Here is a 14,079-nt window from a genome sequence, read left to right as displayed (position 1 = left end):
GGCAAAGATTTTTAAATTTTATTACTTTTATACTTGTGAGTCATATTGATATCCTTGTCATTCTTCCATGCAACAGAAACATACACATTTAAAATCATTTTTTGTATCATCAGACCATAAGGTTCTAAGGCACTTCTGTCCAACAGAACAACCTTTTTTTTTTTTTCCTGGCTAATAAATTATCAGGGACAGATTAACAGGAGAAAATGACCAGAGTTTATTATGCATATACATGCCAGGGGGTGTCATAAGATTAGAGACCTCAAAAGGCATTGGGCAGTTGAGGTTTATGTGTCATAATGGACAGAGGAGAAAGCGGGCATGCGTCTGAGATTGCAAAGGAAATAGGCAATTTACTGATAATTGAGGAAGATCAGGCACACATGGCCTGTAAATTCTTGCTAGGCAACCTGAAAACAGTAGGACACAGGGATGATCTAATTAACAGGCCTCTGTTGATGCCTTTTTATCTACTATACTTAATTCAAATTTGGCTAAGGTGAGTATGCTAAATTTCTTTCCTGGAGCCTTTCTGTCTGAATCTAGCCATACTTAAAGTGCTCATAGCCACATGTGGCAAGTGAGTATAGTACTGGACAATAAAAGATTTTAAAAGTTCTTTTAAAATGATGTGTCGTTACCATTATTATTAGTATAAAAATGATGAAATGTATCTAATGTACATTTTCATAAATTTTTGTTAAAAAGAATTAATCAATATTCATCTTAAATTATTTTCTTAATGAGACTGGCTTTTTCTTTTCTTTTTTTTTTTAATTAAGTTGGATTTTCCTAAATGAATATTACTTATGATTAGATGAAGAGTGCTCAGCATCAATTCTGTCTGGTTTTTGTTTGTTTGATTTTGCTGCTGTTCACATAGATAAGAAGATGGAAATGGAACCTGTGTTAATAGTAATTTCACTAGTGTCTTAAACTTATGAGTTATGACCCCAAATCACAGTTATTTTTTGTCAAGCCTTATTTTAATGATCTATTAGGTGTGCACTCTCTAGGTGTTATTTTTGATTTTGCTGAAGGCAAAGGGTCAGAACCATCTCAATTACAATAAGTTCTGTCTGTTGCCTGGTTGTTAGACTCATTCAGTTTCTCAGCCAAGGCACCAATGTGTTGAACTTTGGTGCATTGGAGATTTCTACACCCTGGCACAATTTGTAAGTATGATTCTGAATTGGTGGGAAGCTTACTCCTCATTCATAACATTGGTGAAGGGCCACTGTGAAAGGTGCCCAACTTTAGGAAGTTGATCTGAAAATTGATTCTTTTGAAGCTGTCCAAGCCCTCATTTTCTTTAGGAAGTTGTTCTATATCCCCAGGGCATGGATATCCCAATTTGAACGCTGCTAATTTATATCTCCATTCGAGAGTATTTCTTGTCAAAAAAGATTACAAAAAATTTTAATGAGAACAGTGAATCCAGTTGTACCAGGCATTGGTATAAATATATGAGTTTACTGTATATTTAGGGGAAAAACATTCTGTGTGTTTCAGAATTGTGGTTAAAACTATGTTATTCAAACTTGCTGTATTTTTCATGTGAGAAATCACAACACAAGAGGTTACTTTATAAAGTTATTTTTATAATTTGAGCTGGAGTTTTATGGAATTATGTCCTAAGGAATATTTACTTTTACTTTCATTCTTTCTGTATTCTTTGACAGTGTACTTATTTTGATTTTTACATCAAGTTTGAAAATAGAATTCTTAGTATTTTAAAAGATGAAAGAGAAATGTCAATTTTGGGTACCATTTTAAAGAGAAGGCATTTTAATCCTGAATTATTCTTATTAGTAGGCTATAAATATTTTACACACTTGTTATAAGGAAGATTATTTGATTCAGAATCCAAAGGAAAACTGATATATTTTAGGAGTTTGAAGTGGGAAGAATCTTCTTGTTCTTACATCAAGGGCAATGAACTACAGGCAGTGTTCCAAGTAAAGTAGCTTTTCATCTAAGTGGGACTAATGATAATGGTTTACTAAGAAGTACAGATGTCTTCATGCTGATGCTCAGAGCCCAAATTAGATTAGCTACAGTGCTTGAATTTGGAATGCAGAAGCAATGCTAATCAAAGCTTTTATAAGCAAAACTTGAAATGATGGCTGCACTAAATGTGCATTTATACACCGAATTTCGTTAGATCAGTATTGGCCTTTATTCTGGGCCAAGAGGCTCACAGCTTTAAATGATTAAAAAGCTCATGTTTCAGGATGATTTAAAAAATTATTCTACTTTTTTTTTGGTCCAGTTGCTCCCACCTGTTAGCATAGTGATGGACTGTCCATTGTGTTTTGTTAGTTTATGTTTTCTTGTCAATCCAGCCTTTGACATGCCCTGGTCTTGATGGAAAAAGAGCAAACAATTCAGATTTTAAGTAGGAAAACATTAATATACTAAGAATGACCTAGCTTAGTAGAGTGGCTTAATTAACTTTCTTGCTGAGAGCTGTATTCCTCTAGGCATGAATTCTCTTTACTGTGATAACTTTTTGACATCAAGTTAGTCTTTGGTGGCAGAGAAGATTAGAAGACTCCTTTCTTTACTGAATTGCTTTTGCCCTCTTTCCAGTTCCCTCAGACCTCCAGGCCCTTTTTGCATAATATAGGTACCATTTTTCTTCTCCTTTTTCCCTGCTAATTTCTTTCCATTCTTTAGGTTTTCACTCAGAAATCAACTTTCCTGGAAAGCCTTCCCTGTGGTAAAGCCTTCCTTTGTGGTAATAATAAAAATAATAACCATTTTAGAACACTTGGTACGCGCCAAGGACAATATTAATTACATTGCATGCACCTATTGTTTTGAAATATTTTTGGTAGTCTGCTTCCAGCACCTTGGGTTGTGTCTCCTTATGAACATCTTTCCAAAGTCCTAGGGCTCCGAAGAACACAGTATGACTGTCATTGGTATACATTTTCTCATTGAACTCAAACCCATTATTTGAACCTGAGGCAAAGAGAAGTTAAAAAAAATTGCCCTGAGTGAGTGGCAGAGCTGGGATCTGAACTCAAGTTTTTCACTAATATATTAGCTCTTGATTCTGTTCTACATTCCCCCAGTGTAACTCATCTACTGCCTTGTCCAGTGTCCTCCATTACACAGCTTCTTAAGGCTTATCTTTGTGTCGATAGCAACTAGCATGGTGTCCAGTCCATAACTGGGGCTTAATAAACTGGAAACTTAAAGTGGTTATACGCAAGTGTATTTTAATTTATTGTCTACCATGTTTTATCAAATTCATTGTTACCATTTTGTTTTTGTTACAAATTTGTTACATTGTTTCCAGCTAGCTCAAAGAATATTACTATTAGCTTTTATAGCACTTTTAGTATGTGGACAGTATCGTTATTCCAATTTTTCCATTGAGAAGGACATATAAACCAATCATTACAGCTTATGGCTCCAAGAAATAATTGCAGAATTAAAGGCAAGTAGGGTTGTTTTTGTTTTTGTTTTTGTTTTTCTAAATTAGGTATACCAATACAAATGACTAAATGGAACTCCTAGTTTCAGTTCCTTTCCATTGGCCAAAGGCTGTCATGTACAGATGATTTTTTTCAGGAATTTGATAAATTCATTTCATTTTCTACTAAGATGAAAAAATATCAAAATTTCATTTGTTTTCGACAATCTAAGCATGAAATTCATTCTATATCAATGTAGTAAGTCTCAGTATCTATATGAAATTTGGTTTGTGGTGCCTTATAGTACATATTTTGAAAAGTTTAACTAACCTGAGACTATTTCAAGTAAAATCGACATCTAAGCAAAACTGCAATATATCATAAAGTTGTATTTCAACTGAGGGATATTTTAAAATGCTGAATTGAGAATTTTATATAACTAAACTTATTATTTAATGAAAAGCTGCCTGATTTTCAGTTGTAGCAGTTTAAGTATTCTTTATCATAATGGCATGTTGTGAATCAAGTCAGCCACATTTAGTGAGCACATACTATGTGCAAGGCATTGTATGGTAGGTATAGAGCTATGAGGGACATAGAAATGACTAAGACTTCTGTTTCTGTGGTATGGTAGACTGGATAACCTAACCAACCCTCTTGCTGAAAACAAAAAAATGTAGGATAGACTATTAATGAAAAACAAAATATTTTTAAATGCATAAATCCCAGTGGCCAAAATCTAATAGACAGTTTGAACCTAGATAGTAAATTGAGCATTGAAGTCGGCTTTTGACTTGAGCACATTTACCTAACCTGAAAAACTTGCATGTTGATTTTCATTACTTCATGAAAATGTGAGAAGAGAAGATAAAGCCAGAGTCTGCCTGGGAGACTAAGTTAAGTAAAGCTGAGACTCCATAGTGCTATCCCGCCCCCCGCCTCCCTCCCCCCATGTAAGGTAAGAAATTGTCCTCTCCAAGGACTGAAAGGAGAATCTTCAACTTCAGTGGGAGGAAGGACTGAAATTTTTGAACCACAACTAAGCCAACATACACCATTATACTGAAGTTGCAGAACACTGAAAATAAAGAGAACTTAAAAGGAGCCAGAGAAGACAGTCTATCATCAAAGAAACAACGGACTGAGGGTTGAACTTTGAGAGTAACAGTGGAAATCAGCATTCAGAGGAATAATGTTTTCAATGTGCTAAGAAAAGATGGCTGTGAATCTTGAAATATATTCACCTAAATATCTCAGAACAAAAGTGAAATGGACATATTTTTGAGAGAGTGTAAGAGGTTGTCACCAGCAATTCTGAAGGATGTGCTTTGGGAAAAAGGAAAGCTGCCCTTGTTGGAAGATAGAAGATAAAAAAGAAATGAAGATCAAAGAAGGTGGGATATATAGAGAAAAATCTAATAATTGACTGTAGAGGACAATGGCAATAATGTTTTGTGCAGTTAAAAAATATAAGCCCAAATAAAACTGAAATATAATAATATTTAATCTGGGCAGATTATAAAATTCTTGTTTTTTTTTTTTTAGGGAAAATGGTGAAGATTGACTCAATTTAGATTTTCTTTTGCATGTCCATGTTATAACCTTTAGGGTTACTACTAAAAGAATAGAAATAGAATGTAAACTATTTAAACCGAAAAAGGAGAAATGGATTGCAGGATAATTAAGACATGGTTATTTTCCTTGAGGCTCTTAGTATCTGGTAAGCAGTGGTAGAGACGAGGTATGACTTATCTCTAGGGGGCTCTCTTGGCCTTGGTTTATGAAATACCACAGATGTGTTTGGCTTCACTTTTTCTCCCACTCCTCACCTCAGGGTGTGAGCTTATTTGAATTGTTTACAGAGGAGAAACTCTAGCAAAGGCTCATGCCATTCCTGCAGGTGTCGGCTGCCAGTGCTGCTACCACTGTCACATTTGAGGAAACTCCGAATGGGTGCCAGCTGACAAGCAGAGATTACCACACATGAGTTCTTGCTGTACCGGGCCTTGCGAGTCTCTGGCTTCCTTAGCATTTACCTGCAGGGGCAAGGTATTACAAACTCAAAATGTGTGGGAGTTATCAACTCTTGGAATGGACTTTAAGCACTGAGAGGTGGAACATAGGAAGAAGACAGCAGATTGTTTTTTTCTCCCTGCTTCACTAAACCTCATCATTTTTTCCAAGGCCAGTAATTTCAAACTATGGACATATCCTGAGAGACTGAGCAAAGCTTAGCCAGCTTGATTGTAAACCCACTTACATTTGTGCTCCCTCCTTAAATGATTTACTTTCTTATTTTTGCTTCACTAGGACTGCATCCCTGCCATAACACAAACTTTTGTCTTAGACTGTTTTCTAGTGATTTCTGGCTAGGACTAGAACTTTTAGATACCTGTCCATAGGCTGCATTAGTGAATCCTCCAAAACCACCCAAAATAAATATGTAAACTAAATGATAAAAATGTACTACCTGTGCAAATGCAGCTTTAAAGTGATTTTCTTTTCTTTTCCCTCTTTCTAACAAAATTGATGTCATGTCCTGAATTCTTTCCATATAGAAATTTGAAGCCCTACTAGTAGAAAAGGTAAGCAATCCATATGAACAGTTCTCATATGAGATAAAATATGCAAAGTTCTGTAGGAGAGTACAACATATGTTTGAAAATGGACTAGCCAGTCAGGTTTGGTGGAGTGCAGAGGATGTTGGTGAAATAGTGGAAGCTTAAAATTCAAAGGTTGTCTTGAGGTCTCAATATTACAGACCTTGATTTAAAGACTAAGTGTTTGGACTTTAATGTATGATGGGAAGTCATTAAAAGTTTTTAACAGTAGAGTGACAAATCAGAAAAAAACAATACCTGTATAGATATAGCTAGATGTATACACACATATTTGTACATAAATATATGTATCTGAGCAAAGAGTTTACAAAAATATTTCTCCCCTATACATTAGAATTTCACTTTTAGTTATCTCTCTTTCTTTCCCTGGTACCTGATAGAGATTATCAGTATGTTTCCAGGAAACACTGCTTATAATAAAAATGCCCCTGATTACTACAATGGATATCACTGGGAAAAAGAATAAATAAACCCTAGAGACCTGATGAGAATGCCGTGATTTGGGCCTTCCTGAGTGCAGTGATTCTTGTAATTGAGCGTGTCTGTCGCGGGGACCATGGAAGCTCTGTGAAGTTGTTAGAAGAGGTGTCAGCACTTGCGGGACATGAGAGACATTTAAGGCAGGGCAGCTCTTTGACCTGCCCAAAATGAGTCTCATCTTCTTGAGCCTGAATTACCACCACCTGCGTGGACTGTTAGACGGCCTTCCATGAAAGATGAATGTCTCACCCTGCTCTTTGGCAAGCTGTCGTTCCTGTCCTATGTAGGATGATGACAAATGTGACCTTCTTGAATGTTTAGTTGAATCAGATGAAATGGTTGAAAAGACCACCTTAAGACCAAAAACCTAGAAATTATGAAAGTGATATGACTGACTATAAAAACAAATTGTGAAACATATTAAAAAAAGATACCACAAATAAATTCAGAAGACAATTTAAGGAACATTTACAAATCAGTTGGCAGATAAAAGTTCTACAAGATAGGTCTTACTCATTAATAAGAAAAATATAAATACTGCATGAGGAAAAAAAGGCCAACAGATAAGAATAGGCACTTGATAGAAAAGCAAAACCAATTGGTAAAAAAAATGAAAAGGTGCTTAACTGTGTTAAGAGATCAAGGATTATCCTATAGCATCACATCCTGTACAACATTTCTTGTGGGAGTTTAGTGGAGAGTATTTAATAAAACTAAAAATGCCCCTACCTATAGCTAATTCCTCTGGTACTGTCCCCTAATAGTAAAAGGACATTATGAAAAGACAGCTTTTATAAAGATGTTTATTGAATGTTGTTATTAGAACAGTGTGAATGCCCAGCAATTGAGACTGGTTGAATAAAGGATGACACATCTATTCCATGCACTACTTAGAAACCTTTAAAAATTATATCTCTACCAATAGACTTGGTGGTATTTTCTTTGAAGTGTTGGCATATATATAAAGTAAGGGGTCAGAGAAATGTGTAAATATAATCCTGACTATGTACATAATTACATAAGCATGTATATATATGTATACATATAATCAAACACATATATATTAGGTTGATAATATAGGTTCATTTTGATGGAGGACTTGGTTGAGGAGGTGGATGAATGAGGTGAAAAAAATGACACTACAAATATATAATTTCATGTAAATTTTATAAGTTGGTATATGCATAAAGAGATATGGTATGGTTATCAAAATATTAAATGGGTTTCAGGTAATTTTTGATGTTTTTCCTAAATTGTGTACTTTGAAAAAATATGCTTGTGTTTATGTCTTATATAATTATATGTTAAGTATAGTTTATGTCATATAAATAAAATATTTATAAATATATAAGTATATTTTTAAAAAATTAAAACAGCTGTTTTATTAAGGAGACAACTATTTGCTAAATGCCTTCTATAAAGTGGTCTTCCTTTATCCGCAGTTTCACTTTCCGTGGTTTCATGGTCAATATTAAATGAAAAATTCTAGAAATAAACAATGAGTTCTAAATTGTGTTCTGAGTAGCATGATGAATTCTTGTACAATCCCACTGTGTCCTGCCCCAGATGTGACTCATCCTTTTGTTTAGAATATCCATATTCTACACTATCCATTGAAGTCTCGTGGTTTATAATTTGAGCCCATCTCTTTCTAACCATAGAGCCAACAAGCACTTCACTGGCTTTCCCCCAACATACCACGTTCTTTCCTTTATTTAAAACGAAGGTATTCTGTCCTGGAAGGATCTTTATATATGTAATAAAATTTTATTCTTAAGAGCTTTAGAGAAGGACTGCATCTGAGGTATTGGTTGTGTAGCATATTTTTAGGAATCCATAATTCTCTAAAGGTTTTCACAGTGAATAAATGGTGAGAGCTTCTGAGAGGTTGCGTAGCATGGTTGTTAATGTTTTATATAGTGCGTGTGTATTTATTCAGTATTTAAGGAAAGCATAATTATACATAATTATGATAAATTGATTTATTTTTGAAATTTATTTGATCTAAAGTGGAAATTTAACAATTCCATTGCATTCATTTTACAACATTTTAATTCTCTATCCTTAGGTTATCTTCACTGTAATGAATATGATAGCCTGAGATTGAGATGGCTGAGGCAGACATTAGAATCTTTCATCCCGCAGCCTTTGGTAAATGTAATTAAAGTGTCTGAATTGGATGGCAGAGAAATGGGAGATGCCCAGCCTGAAAAGTTTGACAAGGTACTTTTATTACATTGTGACAAACTGATGGACTCCCAATAATACCACTATTATATTTCTTTGTTGTTTTCCATCTTCTTCCAAACAGAGCCTAATATAATTTCTGAGTACCCTGGGAAATTATGATAAAGTGAACATGGAAGTGGTTTTTATTTGATGGTCAGCATGGTTCAAAGGAAGCGATAACACTGGAATTGGCGATTATAGAATAGATAGTTTTTTATTTCCAGGTACCTCAAAGATACTTAGCAAAAAATCAGATCTTATTTGGGTCAGTACACAAATGTGTACTGTATTGCTTTAATATAAGAGAGTATAGCAGTTGAAGAAAAAGAGAGAATTTCAGTAAACTGAATTGAAATAATAAATACTAAGAATTCATAAAAATAATAATGTCTTTTTAAAATGAGTAACTTTTGTAAAAGTTTTTGTGTAATTGTTAAAAATATGAAATATTAGTAGACATTTTTAGACTTTTAGTCCTCCCATTACCCCCCCCCCCCAAAAAAAAAACAAAAACAAAAAAACACTGAAAGTGCACAGGAAATTTTTCTGAAAAGCATTAGTGAAGAAATGCCATAAAGAAGTACTTACCATGGTGTATTTTTGGTTTTAAAAGAAATGTCTTTATTTATTTGCTATTTTTTAATTATGTTTTACATAGCTTCCCTCTATATTTTGTATCCGAGAATATATTTTTAGCACATTTTTGTATCACATGCTCCTTTTTTCTCTAGGTGTTAGTTGATGCTCCATGTTCAAATGATAGAAGTTGGTTGTTCTCTTCTGATTCTCAGAAGGCAGCCTGTAGGATAAGCCAAAGGAGGAATTTGCCTGTTTTACAAATAGAACTCATAAGGTAAGGGCTATTAATAGAAATGTTTATTTTGGTTTCTAATTTATTTAAATAGGCATAACAAAACATGACACAGGGAAGCCCCCAAATAGAGGGTTTTCTGTGTAGGTGTCAGTAATTATTCCTCCAGAGACCACCCAGAAAATTTTCAACTTCTTCCTTTTCAGCTCTCATGCTGTAATGTCCCCTCTGCCCCTGCCCAGTCAATGAAATACAGCCTTGTCCTGCATTGTCTTTTAAAGGGCACGGGTAATTTTACCCTGGTTTAAAATTAGTTGTTTATGAGGACCATCTCAAGCGTAGGGTTCATCATCCTATTTTTTCACCAGAATTTGAGCAGTTTCCCCTGTAAAAGTAGCTTGGGACCAAGATGCATTTGTTTTTGTTTTTGTTTTTTTTTTTAAATAATGGACTCATTTTTCTGGTTGAGTCAGCCTCCTAGGAAGTGGTAATTCATTGTTAGCATTTATACCCCCTCTAAGAATTTTCCAGAAGCACATGACCACTGAGAGATACTTGGTTTTCTTCATAACAAAGGCATTTTGGGACATCTTGTCCTGGTTTCAAAAAAAGATTTGTGCTCATACCCTGCTCCCAAGTAATCCTGTTGTTTAATGATGAATACAGATTATCTGGAATATTTAAAATGTAATTAAATGATGCCTTATCACTCATTACTTCTTACATATGAAATGAGGATGAGTGACAGGTCTATGCACTGCTCACAACTTGCTTTACTTCATACTTCCAATTGATATATAACAATTAAATATGCTATTAGTTTTACAGCCAATACTAATACATAGTCTGGTTCTTGTACTTGGTTATATATCAGCTCATTATGGTGATTCTTGATGGTACCTACCAGAGTATTCTAAACATTTCTCATCTAGACTATTTGTTTTTATGCCTCCAATCTAGCCTTTCATATACTATATTCCTAAGATATTTTGAGAATTCTGTATCACCTTTCTCTTCTCTTTGGTTATCAACTTTGGGGTATTGCATATTCTTTCTCACCTAAACTTTCCTGATCTGGCTTCTTAGTTGATTATTACTGCTTCTCTGGGCCTTGCTATTGTTAGACCTTATACGCCTTGTGACAGATATTAAATCTTTTGATGGCTTATTAGCATTGTGACTTCTAATTTTATTCTTTAAGCTGTGAGTAAGCAACCAGGATTACTAAGAATATTTTTCTTCTCTCTCGCATGAAAAATCCTTTTACTTTTTCTTCCTGTTCATTACCAAGCTTTCTGTGTTTTATGTACTGCTTTCCTCCTACTTTGTCTCAATTCATTGTAATATATTCAGATAATACAAATGAAGCAAAAGGCCCTTTGGCTAAACACTCAACCAAATACCAGGGTTAACTGTTGGACTTAAGTTTGGGGAATACTCTCCCAAATGTTTTCTATAATTTTTCTTACAACTACATATGCATAGAGAGATACATTAAAAAATAACTGTCATGTATATATTTTTCTGAAATTTTCTTTTTTTGTATTTAATATTTCTTAAAGTCTTTTTACTTATAGATTTACTTTGTTTTCTCCAACTTCTGTGAAATATTCAATAGGGTCAGTCTATCATATTCTATTTAGTTCTCTATTTTTAAATAATTACATTATTATTATTTGTTTATTTTTTTACTTTTACAGATTATCCTTTAATTTGTCTCATTGGACACACATGCTAAAAATTTTCTTGCTTTAAATATCAAGTGGAACTGAAGATCAAACATTTTAATATATAAATTGAATTGTTTTCTAAAATAACTATACCAGAGCTGCACTTTCTGTTGTGTTTGACTTTGTTGACTGCTTGCTTCTTTTTAAAATATCTTCTTCTCTTGATTTTTATGAACATATATTTGATTTCTTGGATTTCTTTTTACTTATTTTTTTAATTTGCTCTTAATCAGCTCATCCCATAAATTTTGGGTTTCCTTGGGCTACGGATGTTAGCTCTTTTCTCCGTTTCTTTGATGGCTTGAACTGATATAAGATGCTTTCTCCCAAATACAGATCTAAGCTCAGATCTTCCTCCTTTGTCTCAGACCTATGTATTCAATTATCTATCAGAGATCTCCATTTGGAAGCCCCTCAGACACATGAAACTCAATTTACTATAAACTCATAATTTCTAATGCTCTCTTACTCCCACCCAACCAAAATTAATAAAACAAAAAATCAAATAGAAACCCAGCAGCATGCCTCTTTTCCTCTCTTCCATATCTTAGTAATTACCATACATACCACCATGCATTGACCTAAGTCAGAAATTCATCTCCAACTTCCCTATCTTATATCCAATCTATCAGTAAGACATTTCAGTTTTACCTGTTAAATATTTCTTAAGTTCATCCAGTTATTTCTGTCATTAATAGCCTAATCTAAGCCACCAGCATCTGTCATCTAAATTATTGCAACTGGCTTCTAACGGCCCTGTACGTCTCCAGGTGTGAGCTCTACTTCTTCACTCTCCTTAGTAAAACCAAATCTGATCTGAAATGTAAATCTGATCTTGTCATTTTCCTTTTTGAAATCCTGCCGTGGTTCTCCCCATTACTAGAAAATGTCAAATTCATTAGTATGATATTCAGATCCCCTTTGTCTATGGTTCCTTCTTACTTCACTAGCCTCATCGTCTCAGGACTCTTCTTGCATTGTGTTCCAACTAAGCAGCTCATCAAACTCAGTGTCTTATTTCTGAGGCTACTGCATTTCCTGTTCCTTTTGCTTAAGAATTCTTCTAACCACCCTCCCCTTTCTCTTGGCAAACTCTACTGGTTCCTCAAAAATTAGCTCTGATATCTCCTTATTTACGCCTTACCTGACTCCCTAGGACAGAGACTGATACTCTTGTCATATCTTTACCTTTATTAAAAAATATATTGATTGTCAGTTCCTCTGATTGACATTTGCCCAATACTTGTCTCTCCTCAACATGACTGTAAGCCCTGTGGAACAGGGGTTGTCAAATAGTTTTTATTCCCATTATATAATTTGTTTCCTGGCATGTAGAAGACGGTCAGTAAATAATTGTTTAAAAACACTAAATTACAAGGGCTGAGTATTTAGAATTTATATCTATAATTAAATTACTAGCAAAGTTAATCTGACAAAAATAATATGATCTTTATTATGCTGAGTGGTAATTATGCATAAATGTGAAGCAATTTGCATAATTTATTTTGATTAGTATTGCTTTTACATAACCAAAGCATAGTTTTAGTTTGGCTCTTTTCCGCATTTAATGCATCTCCCATATCATAATATAGCATTTCAGTAATCACCACGAAGATCATGCATTTATGTAAAACTCAAGTAGGCACATTATTATGCCCTAACAACTAAGGTTCTTCTGTAGCGGCCACATCTCTCTCCCATCATCTTACTCCACAATAGGAATGTCTTTAGCCCCACATCACATTAGTAGCATATTGACAGGGCATGAAACTAACATCTCACTCACAGTGAGTGTAGGTTTTCATTTGGACTGGGAAAGACTATCAGACCAGAAATCTCTGATTCTTTAACTTGAGTAGATAATCTATATTCTCTGCCTCTAATGCCTGGTCTATGAGAGGTTTTAGAGTCGCTCGAAGCAGTTGAAACTCTGAGTCCCTTGGTTGTGTAATTTTGGTGATCAAGGGCAAAAAACAGCTAAGCTCTAGGCACAGAAAATGATTCCTTAATTCTCTAACATCTACAAATCTGGAGGTTAAAAAATAAAGGAAAAAAAAAAACCCCCGATAATTTCAGTGGCAATCTCCCAGTTATCTCCTGACTCCAAAAAAAATAAAAATGAAAAAAACAGTCTATAATAATTTTCTCATCACAGATAGCTCTGTCACTATACCACATACAAAGAAGTTTAGATCTTCCTCACCCTATCATTGCATTATCTTCTTTTAACAAAAGGCAATTCTTTTGTTCCACTGTAAGAAATTAAATATTTTAAATGCAAACATATGAAAGAGAGTAAATACACTGATGAATGTGAGTCAAAAGTATAAAGAATTGATAGTAGCTCCTTATTTGCATTTGCAAAGAACAATTAGAAAGCAGGCAAACAAACACTGTTTACCATGATATAGTGGACCGAAGATGGCACTCAGAAAGAAAAAAAGGAGTGGAAAATTAGTTAGAGGCAAATAAGCAATACTTTTTTATTGTGCTATTTTGTCAAAGACTGGACCTTTACCTTCATATGTCTGCTGACAGATATGGTACTCGAAAGTACTTTATGCCTTCCATGGCATTATATTCACGGACCTTACAAGAAATCATTCATATTTACATTAAATAGGCAGCTTGCATAGTGTTCAGAATTATAGATTTTAAAAACACTATATTCTACAACTCAGTATTCTACAACCAAATATTAATCTTGTACATGTTTTTATGATTGTGATACTTAAATGAAAATGAATGCTTCATTTAATAGAAGTTTCTTGATGTTAAGTTTT

General features: G+C 34.2%; 1 protein-coding gene across 7 annotated transcripts in view; it reads left to right on the top strand.

The window, feature by feature from the left end:
* NSUN3 (NOP2/Sun RNA methyltransferase 3) overlaps window positions 1-14,079 on the top strand; it is a 47,322-nt gene that overhangs the window by 11,021 nt on the left and 22,222 nt on the right. For 6 of the 7 annotated variants that reach the window (XM_016165175.2, XM_016165171.2, XM_016165172.2 and 3 more), the window contains 2 exons: window positions 8,595-8,749; window positions 9,487-9,608. In XM_016165175.2, coding sequence (XP_016020661.2) covers window positions 8,595-8,749; window positions 9,487-9,608 — 277 coding nt within the window. Of the gene's footprint in view, window positions 1-8,594; window positions 8,750-9,486; window positions 9,609-11,266; window positions 13,357-14,079 lie in introns of those variants that run through there. The other variant, XM_016165178.2, reaches the window with a different exon arrangement.

This window comes from Rousettus aegyptiacus, unplaced genomic scaffold (assembly GCF_014176215.1).
Source record: "Rousettus aegyptiacus isolate mRouAeg1 unplaced genomic scaffold, mRouAeg1.p scaffold_m13_p_4, whole genome shotgun sequence".
Classification (NCBI taxonomy): Eukaryota; Metazoa; Chordata; class Mammalia; order Chiroptera; family Pteropodidae; genus Rousettus; species Rousettus aegyptiacus.
Note: the sequence above shows the minus strand (reverse complement) of the source record. Positions and strands in the feature narration are given on the sequence as shown.